The sequence below is a fragment of the Dermacentor variabilis genome, chromosome 9, assembly GCF_050947875.1.
Source record: "Dermacentor variabilis isolate Ectoservices chromosome 9, ASM5094787v1, whole genome shotgun sequence".
NCBI lineage: Eukaryota > Metazoa > Arthropoda > Arachnida > Ixodida > Ixodidae > Dermacentor > Dermacentor variabilis.
The window spans coordinates 4,137,905-4,154,511 of NC_134576.1; the positions used below are offsets into that span (position 1 = coordinate 4,137,905).

Sequence of the window (16,607 nt, forward strand, 5' to 3'; positions counted from 1 at the left end):
ATATATATATATATATATATATATATATATATATATATATATATATATATATATATATATATATATATTTGGCTTCGGACTTTAAGGGGTCGGCGTAGAATCGAGGTCGGCCTAGATTCAAGTAAATAACGTAATCTATCTAACTTGCAGGGAGCAGAAAGTTTCAGCGTAAAATTTGCAGATGGTCCCACCTGTTTCTTTTTTTTGTCCAAAATACCTCAGTACGGCGCCTGCGTATTCGTCATCCCTCCGCACTGCTTAGGGTCAGCAGTATAGAAAATAACGTGACATTAACCCTAATGCTGTAATTACTGGACTGAAGGCCAGGAGCGGGACTGCCAGACGAGGAGCACACATTTTGTTCTGTGATGTGTTCCACGCTTTACCCACCCACCCACCCGCCACATCCCACCCACCACATCCAGCTTCCGCTAGGATGCCACTACCGCAGATACTCGGGACTTGTGCACCAGATCGCCTCAGGCAATGTTGAGACAGTTCCACGTGGTGACTGTCGGCTTCAGACATCGGGGAGATGCAATAAAGGGTGTCATACTCAAGCACATCACAGTGCTTCGGCAACTAGTGCTGTTTTAATCTTAAATGTTTCTCAATCTCTACACTCATTTGCAAGTCAAAAGGTCAGTACAACAATGCAGGATTTGAAACAGAGTTAAGTAAATGGTTGGCAAGACTCTAGTGAAGAAAACTAAGGTTTAAGCGCTAGTCTGGTCATGCGGGACTTGGGAGAATCATTTTTGTCTACCTGGAGTTCAAAAGCTTGGTAGACAAGCGGCCAGGAATGGAACCTATGAGCACATCCTTATAAAGGCTAAACAGGCAAATATGAGAGGAAAGCTTACGAGTATACAATGACAGGGACAGTTACTCTACAGGTTGTGGGATATGCATGGTTTGGCCTCTTTGAAAATCCAAGCTCTCATAAAACACGGTGCTCACAGCACTAGTTTCATCATGCTAAACACACTTCTCGTTTGCCCATTGTCACAGCCTCAAGCAATCATAGTACATGATGCCTCCTCCTTCCTCACCAAGTGCCATTATTGTTTCCTGCCAAGAAATTTTCACAAGAGCTGAGCAGAGTTTCTACAAAATGCTCGAGACTGTGGTCAGCTGGTACAAAGAGCGCACATCAAGACTGCCAGTGCTGGGTGTCCCTCAACAGTTTCACATTAAAATGTGTTGCAAAGGCGTGAATTGGTAGCCGTCATGAGATATATTTAGACACAAGCAAACATGAAGGCCCTAAACACATAAGTAAATAGCATTCTCTTCAATACACATGCCAGGCATCTGCAGCCTATGTACACTGGGCTAAACTTACTGTGCTTGTACATTGTATGGCGAGCTAAATTCACCCCTTCGTTTGTTGAGCTTTACATAATTTAAAAATGGCTCCACTCTCCAGGAAGGTTGGGCTAATTGGCACAAGATGGTAACTAGCAGCACTCTCAATGATCGCCAACAAATGGCGAATGCCTCTCCAGAATACTAGAATAGCATGTTGTGACCGTTAAAGTTTCTGTCATCTGTAGGCAAAACACATTCGGTCTAACGCAGTCTCTTTGTTCGAACAGGTTTGAAACTGTGCAGTAGATGGCACTACGTCCATTTACTTTACCTCTGCATGCTAGTCTTACGTCAGCAAGAACAAGGGTCGTCAGTAAAAAAAAGCCAACGATGAGCACAGGTAGAGCAAAAAACGAGAAGGCACAGGTGCACTGCATTAGCCCAGCCTGAACGCAGAGGACTTGTTCACGTGGCTCGAACCAAGTCAAATACAAAACCCATGTTGTCAAAAAACATCTACCAATTCAAACTAAACCAACGCACCTGTCTGGTTGTAGTGCATCCAGTTGAGCATGATTTCGGGTGCTCGATACCACCGTGTGGCCACATAGCCAGTCATCTCCACCTCCGCATGGCGCGCCAGGCCAAAGTCCAGGATCTGGACGGCACAGTTCGAAGACATGTTGGCAGCACAAACAATGAAGGATGGGAAAGAACACAGGACCCCATCAAGATGCCCTACACAAGGTGTTCATGCTAAGAACCGTGCTGAAGCTTAGAGATGAGTTGAATAGGATGTTGGCCAATTATTCTGCTCCGCAGAGAAAAGATCCTTTAAAAAGACACACCAAACTGGGTTCGCAAAACATACAGTGGCTACCATGTTGCCATCATCATCATTTATTGTCCCTTAATTAAGGGGACCACCAGCTGCCCAGAAAGTGTCACAAGACATTGGTGGGAATGAAGAGACCATTATTTGCAGTGATATGATTGAATTCATGATCGAATTCTGCGATTTCAGTAGGAATTAAAATTTTAAATTGTCACAAAAAGTAGTGTAAAATGGTATGCTGGTGCCAAATTGTAGGGAAACCTTGCTACTAGAGATGGATGCACACAGATTACAGTATGTAAGTTGGCTGTTGATCGTGTATTGTTTAAAATTGCAGGCTAAATTGCAGCTCTTTACTTTACATAGGTGTTTGCATTTTATTCTACGAGCATTATGCGGTTCACACTAACCAGTGGCATTGCAGCAACGAGTGGAATGGCAGACCATCTCTCCTCACTGCACGGCACTTGGCATGTGTGCCAGCTTGCGAGTTAGTAACCGCACTCTCTGTGGTCTGCCACGAGAAGTGCCATGCGACCGAAATCAAGGATGAACACGTGGCTGTGTGACAACATGCTTTGAACTGTGCATCACGTGTAAAAGTGTAATGTCATTTTCAGAAACTTAGCTTGGCTTCGCTTAAAAGAACGCCTTGACTTGGTAAATGCTGAACAGCATTTTGTTCACAACTAGGGAGAGGCAACATTGTTGCCGTTATGATGTCTGCATCATCTTTATTTTTTATTTCACACAACGCATGATTTGAAAGGTGCAACTGACATTCTCTATTTCATGTAAATACAATATTCACTAACTATTATTAGCCCGGAATTCATAGAGGCCACAGAAGGCTCTGCGTCTGCTGCATGGCACGAAAAGCTTGCCTCAACTTTTAGAAGGAAGCTTTAGCTCGGGTGCTCTTATCTAAAGACATGAAAAATGAGAATTCGTTTTTCTCAGTAACCACTGCACCAAATTTAATGAGGTTTGTTGCATTTAAAAGAAAAACTTAATATCTAGTGACTGTTGGTTTCGAATATTTTATTTAGGTCGTCAATTTTTTATTAAAAATTGGCAAAAATAGAAAATTTTCAAAAACGAACTATCCAGTTTAAAGCTCTCTAAGTCAGCAATGAAAAATGATATTACAATTCTGTGACTTGCACCTAATAGTACATCTAAAGCAGACAAAATTCGTTTTTCTCAGTAACCACTGCCCCAAATTTAACGAGGTTTGTTGCATTTAAAAGAAAAACTTAATATCTGGTGACTGTTGGAAATACAGCTTTTGCAGAACCCTTGTAAACAATGTATCAAATTCACATAAGATGTAAAATGAAATATCGAATTTGTCCGCTTTCAATGATCTAATGGATGCGCATTACAGAACTGCGATATCTGTACTGGATGCAGAGCTATGAATGTGTAAACTTTGTGCTTCTATCTTTTTCAAACTGTCGAATATTTGAAAATTTAAAGAAAATTCAGGCCCTAAATCGAAATTCCACTTCCAACAGCCACTAGAATTTAACTAGCTCTCTCAAATGCAACAAATTTCATTAAAATCATTCCAGGGATTCTCTCAAAAAAACATATTTGCGTTTTACATCTAATTTGAATAGGCCGCGTTGGAGTTGGGCCCAAGCTAAAGCTTCCTCTTAACTGGTTTTTCGAGTGTCATCGTGCACCACCTACACAATATCTAATTGCAAAACAACTTTGACAATGTGTGTTCTTGAGTGGCAGCTCTATGCAGATGAAAAATAAGAGCTTGCTTAAAGAAAGGAAAAAATTTTTGGAGTGAAAAAAATATTGCCAACATGTACAATAAGAAGAAAACTACAGAGCTAGCAGATTAATTCACCAAAACATCTAGTGGTGCTCCCAGTCGAAATTTTTGTGAATACCATTGTTGAGCAGGTAATGCATAAATAAAGGTAAATTTAAAGGCACAGACTAACATCTTTTTTTAATTGAAGTCGTTTTTTTCTCGACAGCAGCATTGAGGTGCCAGTCAAATGTGTGCAAAGAACTGTGCGCCAGCCATGCCATACAACGCCTGCTCGATCGATGGCACACTCACACCCCGTGTGGTTTGTCAACAGCTAGGTTGAGCTGTGAAACATTTGCTGACACAGGTGGTGCAGGAGTACAATGCGATTCCAGCCATCACACAGCGAGGGCAAGAAGGAGCACTTTCTCTCAGCTATGAGAGTTAATAAATGTTTAAATCCTATTTTATTGGAGTGTGTGACCCTCGGTTTAGGCTTGGCACATCACAAGTCCCATCTTGAATGGTGCAGGCACGAGTTTTCTTTAGAAGCCCGCAGTGAGGACCACCAAACAAGGCAGCCCCCATATTATTTCTCTATAATTAAAGCAAACATATACAGTGTCCCACATTCCACAAGGGAAAAGTAAGCCCCAGCTTGGAACAGAGCCATAGGTCAACAAATGCCTAGATGCATGCAGCAGTTGCCTTTCCAAGAAGCACCTGTTTGTCACATACCTTCAATTCACAGTCCTCATTCACCGCAATATTGCTTGGTTTCAGATCCTGCGAGAAGAAAAAATGCTTTTCTGGCATCTCACTTTGAGAAAGCAACAAGGGGTCTTGTGCTAGACTACACCAATATAAAAAGGAACACGAGCGTTGCTCTTAAAGCCAGTAACTGTAAAGCTGTAAGCATGCAGTACCCATTCACAGGACTTAAAACTCCCATTTGTTGCTCACATGTTTTCTTGTTTTTGTCAAAAAAAGTAGCTAAGGCATTGCACCACCAGGAAATTACCAAGCATCAATTTTACAGCTTGCCCATCCGTACATGCCAGTGAGCCTTCGTCGCTATAAGTTAATTTGACAACATCATGACAGAGAACAAGACTATAGTCCTGAAACACATAACCACATCCTTGGAGCAAAATACTGTTCTCCCAGTGCAATGATTTATGCATGCGCATAAGAATTTTTTTTTTAATGACCATAATGTTTTTAAACTTGTGCAAGGTATGCCGTGTATTGTACCTCCCTGTATATTTTTATTCTCTATACATATATCAGAAGCACGTCATTTTTTTGATCTATTGATTGCTGGCAGTATTGTCATTTTTAGCTCACCATGGTAACATTGATATTGCCATTGTGTGGTTTGGTGATAGAACATGGTGTTTTGTGGTAGCCTGGTTCTGTCTCATCAACAACCTTGCGAGCAGAAAACAGTGCTGAACAACAGGACAAAGAGAGGGACCAAGTGTCCTTATTCTTTCAGTCAGCATTTATATACTCCACTGCTATCACGCAGAAGAAAAAAAAACGCAAAAGGAAGAGAAATTCAGCATGCACAGGGGCAATAAATTGCAATCAATGAGATAGGAAGGCTATCTCTTTTGGAAGGAGAGAAATGGAGGGGAGGCTTACACATGCTTCGCCGCTGTTATGAATGTGAAAGGCTTCGGAAATAAGATGTGCGCGGTCATCGCAGTATTTTGGCACAGGTCACATCTTTAAAGGGCCCCTCACCAGGTCTGGCCATTTTGAGCTGACAAGCGCATAGCATACAATGCACACCAACGATCATGTTTGCAAAGAATTACATTTTTACGCACCGCGGAAAGGCATGAAATTTCCATTGGGCGCCGTTTCCCTCTTCACTCACGGCGAATCCGCCCGGAGACGGACGGTGACATAGTTGGGCTCCTGCGCCTACGTAATCATGCCCGCAGTGTGACGTAGCTCGTGGTGACACATGACTTCAAGAATTATTCAAGGCAACATCTGTTATTAGTGTGTGATCCGTTGCTTGAATTGACTAATTGAGGTTTAGAGAAATAATAAAATACACAAATGGAATGTCTGTCTGTTTTTTTGTTTTACTTCGCACCGAAGAAAGAGGAATGTACTTCCGTTTCGTCTGCTTGTTCCCACGGTCATGCAATCACGTGCACAGGTATCGAAACTATGCCATTTTTTACCACGTTCCAGCGCATGGTCATGCTCTGCAATCTGCTTGTTCTGCCTCAGTATTCGTGTTGCGCTGAATTATACCGCTAGTCACATGTCCTTGTGCACAGCGCGCAAAATCGTGCGCTGTGTGAAACGATAACAGTTCACGCGCAACGCAGCCAGCAGATAAACCAACTGAAGTGCGCATCACCAAGAAAAAAAAAAGGAGAAGAAAAAAACAAGTGAAGGCAGGGCCCATGACATATATGTCACGCAATCCTCGAGGTCCAGCATGGGAGAATGTTCGCTTGCAAAGGCTAGACAGGACGAGTGGAGAGGGGAGTCTCGCCAAGCAGTGGAGCCCGCCTGCTGAAATCATGGGTTCGCAGCACTGAAATATTTTTATCTCGGCTATTAATGAGTCGATTTGAAAATTTTTGTGGCAGAAGGCTCCGTGGAGGACATGTAACAACTTCCAGCATTTAACCAAAATTTACTATGAGGCCTGGTGAGTGGAATTTTAAAAGACGGCTTGCAGCCACATTTATTACAATGCAGTGACAATTGACTGTCTCTAGCTTGTTCTTGAACTTTGAGTGCTCGCGCATGCAGTCATTGATGTACGCCCCGTTTGACTGATATAGAAATGCTTGCATGAAAGAGGAATCTTGTAAACCACACATTCACAAGAATCCACAACAAACCTCTGCCAGTGCTGCTTTATGCAACTTTTTTTGTTGTCAGCCACCCGAATGACTTGGTGGCACAGGCTACCTTCTGGCAGTGAACAACCTAACGCCTGCTCTGCTGATAACCTTTTTGAGGTTATGCACAACCTGGTGCACATATGGGGTAACAGCAACCATTTGCCGTGAATGATTCTCAGATTGAGCAGCTGCCAAATGCTTTCTTTTTAAAGCTTGTTTGTGTCTAAGGCCTTTTGTGTTTTGTTTTTTCTTCGCGATTTTTCTTCGTATATATATGCTGACTGAAAGAATAAAGACACTTGGCTGTTAGTCAGCACTGTGGTCTGTGTCCTTCTCTTCGTCCTGTTGTTTAGTGCTGTTTTCTGCTAACAATCATGAACCAACCAGCAAAATGCGTACGTGTGGTGCGCGACACGGTGCGGTGATTGGGACGGTCAGGGGCAGACGACAATGAGTGCATGCGCGCCGAGGCAGATTCCGTGCTGGAAGAAGGAAAACAACGACGCCGAAGAGCGTCCGGCACGAGAACGCGCGGCGCATGAAAAACAACAAAAAGAAAAGCAAACCAATTAGAAAAGACCACGGGGCGTCAGGTAGCCAATCCGAGAATGCCTAATCGGCCAGAAAGAAGAAAAAGCATGGTGCGCTGGCAGAATGAGAGGACACGCAAGGAGACGCAGAGGACACGCAAGGAGACACGCCAGTCGCGTCCCATCCTTATTAAATAAACTTCATGAAAACGGTATAGAGATAACTGACACTACTAGGAAAACATTACGAGACTTCCTAATTCAAACTGAGTAATTATTATTTTTTTTTAACGTTACTTTGGCTAGGGGAAGTCACTACTTGGCTCCTTTAAATTAGGTAGTTTTTCATTTTGATGGCATTTTCGCATATAGGATGTAACCTGCAAGAAATTTACGCACATCTTCATTTGCTATCTATGTTTCTGCATGTCAAGAAAACGTTCTATGATGAATTTTACAGCAGTTGAAAATAAATATGTATTTCTGTTATATAGTGTATATTCATATATGTCATTTGTACTGTATCATCTTGTATCACTGATTGTACATTGAGCCTCACAAGTTTTTCACTTATACATTTGTGCATTGCACACACTAAAGTGTACAAACATTATTCTGTCCCCGTTGTCATAGATAGGGGCAAGAACCTTGTCAAGCTGCAAAAAAGCAGCTTTTAGTTCTTGTCCTAGTGTTCATTTTTTGTAAATGAATGAATGCTAAATAAAGATTGATTGATTGATTGATTGAGACGCAGGGGAGGCGCCAGGAGAGTCCTAGGAAGCGACGCGAGGAGGAGGTCAACCACCGGAGCGGGCGTTGAAGACGGGCCGTAGGGTTCCGGACCCGAGCCCACCAGGACTTCACCCGACCGGGGCCTCCTGCCAACCTGTTCCTGTGCGTCGCCCGTCTACCTGAGCGTGCCGCCAGCTCCTCAAGGCCGGTGAGCTTCTGTGCCAGTGGGCAGGACGAGAACAGTCGGGCTACGGGCCAGAGTTCTACGCCAGCTGCCCGGCCAGAACGCCACCCCCGTCTGTCGTGCCGCCTGCTGCCCGAGGCCGGCGTTCGAGCTTCTGCGCCCGTGGGCGAGACAAGAGCAGTCGGGCTACGGGCCCGAGATCTACATCCAGCGGCCCGGCCAGAACGCCGCCACCGTCTACTCCTGCCACCAAGCCGCCCGCTTTACCTCGCCTAGCCAGAGCTGGCGCGCTCATGTCGCTCGCCCAGTCGATCAGCTTGTACCGCGACCTATGGTGAGACCGGCGCCACTCCTTTCGCTAGCCTGCCGCCGCGTCGCCGTGTCGAGACTGTTACGCGTCCCTGCTCTCGTGGCAAGCCCGGACTCGCGTACTCGTTAACCGCATGCAAGCGCCATGTGTGTTTCTTTCTGCGATTATGTCTATTTGAGTGTTTCTTTTATGTTTGCTATTTTCTTCTACTTATTCTAAGCTTTCTTTTGTTTCATTAAAAGTTTGTGTGTGTGTTCAAACCAACGGCTTTGTCCTCAATTGGGTTCTCGGAGGCTCCGCCTAAGAGAACTAACCGAACCATTGAGCACACGAACCTTTGCCCCATATTAGAGGCATCACAGTACGCTTCTGCAGATCATCAACCTATTTTAAGTCCACTGCAGGACAAAGCCCTCTCCCTCCGATCTCCAATTACCCCTGTGTTGCGCCAACCTAGTCCAACTTGCGCCTGCGAATTTCTTAATTTCATCACCCCACGTAGTCTTTTGCTGTCCTCGACTGCGTTTCCCTTCTCTTGGCGCCCATTCTGTAACTCTAACGGCACACCGGTTATCTAACCTACACATTACATGACCTGCCCAGCTCCATTTCTTTCTCTTAATGTCAAGTAGAATATCGGCTATGCCCATGTGCTCTCTGATCCACACCGCTCTCTTCTGGTCTCTTAAAATTATGCCGATCGTTCTTTGTTCCATCACTCTTTGAGCAGTCATAACTCGCTTTCGAGCTTCTTTGCCAGTCTCCAAGTTTCTGCCCCATATGTTAGCACAGGTAGAATGCACCGATTGTACACCTTTCTTTTTAGTGATAATGGAAAGCTTCCAGTAATCATCTGAGTATGTCTGCCATATGCATTCCAACCCAATTTTATTCTTCTGTAAATTTCCTGCTTATGATCAGGGTCCCCTGTGAGTAATTGTCTTAGGTAAACATATTCCTTTGCATACTCTAGAGGCTGACTGGCAATCCTGAACTCTTGTTCCCTTGCCAGGCTATTGATAATTATCTGTTTTCTGCATATTAATCTTCCAACCCCACTCTTACACTCTCTCTGTTAAGATCCTCAATCATTTGTTCTAACTCCTCCTCAGTGTTGCTGAACAGGACAATGTCACCTGCAAACCAAAGGTTGCCAAGATATTCGCCGTTAATCTTTACTCCTAAGCCATCCCAATTTAATAGCTTGAATACTTCTTCCAAGCATGCAGTGAATAGCATTGGAGAGATTGTGTCTCCCTGTCTGACCCCCTTCTTTATAGGTATCTTCCTACTTTTCTTGTGGAAAATTAAGGCAGCTGTAGAAACTCTGTAGATATTTTCCAAGGTATTCACGTAAGCGTTCTGTACTTCTTGATTACGTAATGCCTCTATGACTGCTGGTATCTCTAGTGAATCAAATGCCTTTTCGTAATCTATGAATGCCATGTAGATAGGCTGATGGTACTCTGCAGATTTCTCGATTACCTGATTGATTACATGGATGTGACCCACTGTACAGTATCCCTTCCTGAAGCCAACCTGTTCCCTTGGTTGACTGAAGTGTTGCCCTTATTTTATTGAAAATTATCTTGGTGAATATTTTATATAATACTGGAAGCAAGCTAATGGGCCTAAAATTTTTCAATTTCTTAACGCCTCCCTTTTTGCGGATTAGTGTAATGTTAGCATTCTTCCAGTTCTCTGCGACCCTTGAGGTCGTGAACCACTTCATATAAAGTGCCGCAAGCTTTTAAAGCATGATGTCTCCTCCATCTTTGATTAAATCGACTGTTATTCCATCTTCTCCTGCCGCATTTCCTTGTTTCATGTATTCTAAAGCCCTTCTAAATTTATCGCAACTTATAGCCTCTGTAATCTGTTCATTACCACTTTCAATGTAGGTATCCTGGCTGCTCTGGGTATTGTACAGGTCAGTAAAGAATTCTTCTGCTGCTTTTACTATATCTTCCCCGAGATTGCTGATGATATTACCCTGCTTATCTTTCAGTGCATACATTTTGGCTTGTCCTATGCCAAGTTTTCTTCTCACTGATTTTATGCTGCGTCCATTTATTACTGCTTCCTCAGTCTTTCTTATGTCATAATTTTGAATATCCTTTATTTTCTCCCTGTTGATAAATTTTGACAATTCCATGAATTCCATCTGATCTTTTGAGTTGGATTGTTTCATTCTTTGTAGTTTCTTTATTTAGGTCCTTCGTTGCTTGAGAGAGCTTATCTACTGGTTCCCTTGGCGCATTGCCTCCCACTTCAATTGCTGCACCTGAAGCCAACCTAGTTACGGTTTCATTCATTACTTCTATGTCCTCTACATCTCGCTGTTCTAAGGCTGCATATTTGTTTGCAAGTACCAGCTTGAATTGGTCCACCTTTATATTTACTACATCTAGATTACCTTGTTTATTCTTGACCAATTTTACTCTTTCGCTCTTCAAATTCAGGTTAATCTTAGCCCTCACTAACCTATGATCCCTGCACTTAAATCTACCTAACACTTCTACATCCTGCATTATGCTGGGACCTGGGACCGGCAGAAAGTATGAAATCAATTCCATTTCTTGTTTCACCATTAGGGCTTTTCCAAGTCCACTTTCTGTTACTACACTTCCTGAAAAAGGCGTTCATTATTCTCAGCTTATTCCTTTCTACGAATTCTATCAGCATCTCTCCTCTAGCATTCCTAGAATCGACGCTGTAGTTGCCAATTGCTTGTTCACCAGCCTGCTTTTTCCCCCACTTTTGCATTGAAGTCGCCCATTACTACAGTATAATAAGTTTACACTTTTCTCATGGCTAATTCCACATCTTCATCAAACTGATCTACTTCGTCATCATCATGACTGGAGGTTGGAGCAATATATACCTTCTTTTAAGTTTCATTAGGACTACTGCTACCCTCTCATTAATGCTGTAGAATTCGTTAATGTTGCCCGCTATGTCCTTATGTATCAGGAATCCTACCCAGCATTGCTTCCAACCTGGGAGAACTCTATAGCAGAGGATGTGGCCATTAATCGGCACTATATAAGCCTCACCAGTTCTAACCTCACTAAGGCCAATATTATCCCAAACAATGCCTGATAGTTCCTCAAAGATTCCTGCTTAGTTAGCCTCACTCAAAAGAGTTCAGGTGTGAAAGGTTGCAAGGGTCAGTTTTCATTCCAGGCCTACTGTATTATGAAATAAAATAAAATAAATTCTGTCTCCATCCCAAAGCAGTTTGTGATGGTCTATGGTAACCCAGCACGATACTATATCCATGACCACAGACAAACAAGTACTAGAACCTTTACTCCAAGATTTCTCAAAGGCATCTGACTGCTTATCCCCATAAAGAAGTAAACTCAAAATTTCGCTTGATACTAGGTGATGTTCTGTTTCGTTTTATTTCCTTAAGGACACCTTTCAGGGTCTTTAACCCTTTGACAGTCAATCACGTAAATATACGGCGCTGTGAACACGTCCGAAAATGGTCGCTGCCGTATATTTACGGCGCTGTCTGTACGTTTAAAAAGCGCGCCAATTTCCTAACTTTTTCTTTTCTTTATTTATTTATTTATTTAGTCATACTGTTAACCCTCACTTGGGGGTCGTTACAGGAAGGGTCAGTAATTGAATTGTACATAGAACAAACATTGAAGATCATCTATAGGAGAACACTTGAAAGACATAGAACATTTGTAGAAAAAAAAACACAGCTACATGCAAGGAACAAATAATAAGCTATACAGTTTGAGCGAAATACTTCTCAAGACCAACCTCAAAATCACTCATAGCATTTTTTTGTATTAAATCATTCGGTAATTCATTCCACATTTTAATAGTGTCAGGAAAGAAAGAAAGGCGGAATAAGTCTGTTTGAGCTATTATTGGTTGCACGAATGTACTGCGTGTTGTTCATAGTAACCTTTTGTGAAAGAGCGTTAGATAATCATCCTTGTTTATTTTCACATCTGCGTGCAGTATTTGAAAAAGCAATTTCAATCGCTGCTTCTGTCTTCTTGATCCCAAGTTACATATTTTTTAACATTTAAGTTACCAAGTCATGTCGTTGATATTTAGAGCAGATAAAGCGAACTGACATTCTTTGAATTCGTTCTAGTTTATGTTTGAAACCTTTTCATGGGGGCTCCACACAGCACCAGCGTATTCTAGGCTCGGATGGATATATGTCTTGTATGCAATCAACTTGACTTCTTTCGTCGCCTGGCGCAATTTCCTTTGCAGGTAGCACTTCTGATATGTTGATTGACAAATATTTCCAACATGAGGACACCAGTTCAATTTATCTGTTATGGTTATACCCAAATATATGAAACTACATACTTTTACCACTATATTATCAGCAATATTATATGTGAATGAGAGCACTTTCTTTTTGTTATGTGTGTGTAAGTTTTTTTTTTAAATTAATTTCCACACCCCATTTTTGACACCACGAGCTTAAGTTTTGAAGGTACTGATTAAGTTTAAATTGACCTTCCCTGCATGTTACCGGACAATAAATTAGGCAATCATCTGCGAAAAGCTTAATTTTTACAGGTGATTGGACAACCGCTGAGATATCATCAATGTACAGCAGAAAAAGTAGGGGCCCTAGTACGGAACCCTGCAGCATGCCCGAATACACCTCACGATTTCCGGACATAGTATCTGCCACTCTGACAGCTTGTTGGCGATCATTTAAATACACACCTATCCAATCGAGAACATCCGCACTAAGACCGACATTGCAAAGCTTGAAAAGCAGTTTACGGTGTGACACATTGTCAAAAGCCTTCGCAAAATCTATGCATATAACATTGACTTGTACACAGGCATCTATAGCAACACAGAAATCATGAATCGTTTTGATCAACTGCGTTACAGTTGAAAGGCCGCTGCAGAATCCATGCTGAAATTGACATAATAAGTCATTTTGTTCCAAAAATTGTCCAATGTATTTTGCCACTATCTGCTCAAATATTTTACAACACACCGATGTGAGAGACATAGGCTAAACAATGTTCTATTGCCGCCTTTAAAAATTGGAACCACAATTGGTCTACGCCAATCTCGAGGTAACGAGTGGCATTTTAAACACTTCTGAAATACAATTACTAGGTAATACAACAACCACTCCGCGAATCATCGCAGAGATTCATTCGGTATACCGCCAGGCCCACATGACTTTTTCATGTCCAGAAGGAGCAGCTCATCAAATATGCCTTCTCGGTTAATGTTAATATTATCTGCTTGAAGTGGCAATGTAGGAGCTGATTCATATTCTTTGTTGTCATTCTGGTCCGTACAGAACACTGACTGGAAGTATCGATATAATCTGTCAGCGATATCAGACTTTTCTGTAATTACTTCCGTTCCTTCTACAATCTGTTCAATTCCTTCATTCGTTTCCTTAAAAAACAGCCAGAACTTTCGTGGCGAGCTCTTCAGAAAGTTAGTGAGGGTGTTATTAAAAAATTGTTTTTTAGACTGTGCCATCTTTGCCTTCAAGTTTTCTTTTGCACGAGATATTTCTATCGGGAACCTTTTATTTTTGCACAATCTTTTTATTCTGCGTTTCATTTGAATTATTTTTCTGTCATGTGCTGCCACTATGTGGGGATACAGGGAATTTTTTTCACCTGCCTCCCTCTCTCATTTTTCGTTGCATAGTTTGTTTTAGCGCTAGTTTGCTCCTGCGCATCTATATACTACCGCTCGCGATCGTTTGGTTTTTGTTTCGCAGGCGGTTTCGGCTTTCTGTGCTTGCAAAACTGATGGCTATCTTGTTCCTAATCGCTCAAAGGGCGACCGCTTGTTTCTCGCTCGTTCAGTGCTCACAGGGATGTGGATAGGAAAGATGCCGCCGTGCATGCGTTTCCGTTTCTTTTCTTTTTTTTAAGACCTGCGAAAACTAATTGCCCTAGCTGGTTGCCGATAAGATCAAGATTAGCAGAAGTTCATCACATGTGTTGCTTTTTTTGATGGGCACACAACCAAACAGTTTTCTTGAGTGTGCGCACCTACGCAGTTCGATTACGCTATGTACATATATATTACTGTAAGAGCAGGAACATCTGAAATATAGGCTTGTGAAATATTCTCGTGTGTGGATTTTCAAAGCCTTGAACTATGTGCATAAAAATGCATGAAATTTTTAATTCTGATAAGTTTATTTCCTTTTTTATTGTGGTTATTCATGAATGAAGGGTGCATATATACCATCGCAAAATATTTTTTTCTCACTTTACGGTCACCCTAGAAAAATTACGGTAATTTTTTTCCAAAATAAGTCCCTAAGAAGAATCGGAATCTGCAATAAAAAAATCGGCCCTGGGCGGTCACATATGGCAAAAAAAAATCGACCCTCAAAGGGTTAAGGAAATAAAAGGGTGGGGTAACCATGTAAAGGCCAATCACAACTCTTGCATATGAAACTCATGGTACTTGCAAACGTCGAGGGGCAGGTGATGGTGGCAACGTTGTGAGGAAGGCCGTTCCAGTCTATAGCTGTTCAGGGGGAAAAAATGAGCCTGTAAACGTAGCTGTTCTGGTTAGTGGCCAGCAGTATGAAAAGGATGTAAAGTGTGGTGGGATATGCATCACAATGGGATTATGTATGGGGAGGATTTAGTGAACTGTGAAATACCTTATGAAAGAGGCAAAGGCTAGCGATCCGACAACGAGTGGCGAAGTTCAAAAGTTCTGATGGAAGTTTTAATGCAGTTACGCTGGAATTAAATAAGCAGTCATGATGGATGAATCTGACAGCGCGATTCTGCAAGGCTTTAAGAGGAAGCTTTAGCTCGGGCCCAACTCCGACGCGGCCTATTCAAATACATGTAAAACGCAAAAACGTTTTTATGAGATAACCCATGCACCGATTTTGATGAAATTTGTTGCATCTGAAAGATAAAGTTAAATTCTAGTGACTGTTGGAAGTGGAATTTCGATTTAGGGCTTGAATTTTCTTAAAACGATTTTCAAATATTTGACCGTTTGAAAAAAATAGAAGCACGAAGTTTACAAATTGATAGCTATGCATCAAGAACTGATATCGCGGTTCTGTAAACGGCATCCATTAGATCATTCAAAGCGGACAAATTCAATATGTCATCTTACATCTTACATGAATTTGTTACGTTGGTTACAACGGTTTTACAAAAGTTGTTTTTCCCTATGATTACATTTTTTTATATTCATGTGTAACATATCAATTTTGTCCGCTATGGATGTACTTTTAGATGCAATTCACAGAATTGTATTATCATTCTTACTGGTTGAGTTACAGAGTTGTAAAATTGATAGTTTCGTTTTTTGAAAATTTTTGATTTTTGCCAATTTTTAATAAACGATTGACGACCTAACTCAAAAATTCGAAACCAACAGTCACTAGATTTTAAGTTTTTCTTTTAAATGCAACAAACCTCGTCAAATTTGGTGCAGTGGTTGCCGAGAAAAACGAATTCTCCTTTTACATGTATTTAGATAGGAGCACTCGAGCTAAAGCTTCCTCTTAAGCACGTTACCTATATAAGTTTGATGTGGCTGCCAGATTAGAGATGCATACTCGAGCTTTGGTGCATGTTGTAGGTGACATTTCAGAAATCCTAGAGATCTGTTTGCCGATGATATGACGTTAGTGATATGAGTACACCAAGAAAGATGGCTGCTAACAGTTATGCCAAGGTATCTATAAGACTATACAAGCTCACCAATGGAGGACATTATAACGTAGTTAAATACGAGGCGTTGTTGGCGACGGTGAAAGGAGACAAGTCTAGATTTATTAACATTAAGTTTGATGAGCCATTGTTCACACCACTCCTGAACGCGATTAAGATCATTTTGAAGAGCTGCTTTTTGAGATTTTTTTAGTCACAGTACGATAAATGACACAATCGTCGGCAAACATGCGAACATTACATGTTAGATGCTCTGGTAAGTCATTAATATAGATAAGAAACAACAATGGTCCAAGGACAGATCCTTGAGGGACGCCTGAAGTTACGGCGAGGATGGTAAAATTTGGTTGTTAACAGAAACAAACTG

At 41.7% G+C, this 16,607-nt stretch overlaps 1 protein-coding gene across 7 annotated transcripts in view; it reads right to left on the reverse strand.

Moving 5' to 3' along the window:
• The window catches only part of p38b (p38b MAP kinase), a 516,218-nt gene that overhangs the window by 237,314 nt on the left and 262,297 nt on the right, over nucleotides 1-16,607 (reverse strand). For all 7 annotated transcript variants that reach the window (XM_075670644.1, XM_075670640.1, XM_075670639.1 and 4 more), the window contains 2 exons: nucleotides 4,656-4,703; nucleotides 1,855-1,969 (listed from right to left, as the gene is read on the reverse strand). In XM_075670644.1, the coding sequence (XP_075526759.1) occupies nucleotides 1,855-1,969; nucleotides 4,656-4,703 (163 nt within the window). The remainder of the gene's footprint in view (nucleotides 1-1,854; nucleotides 1,970-4,655; nucleotides 4,704-16,607) is intronic.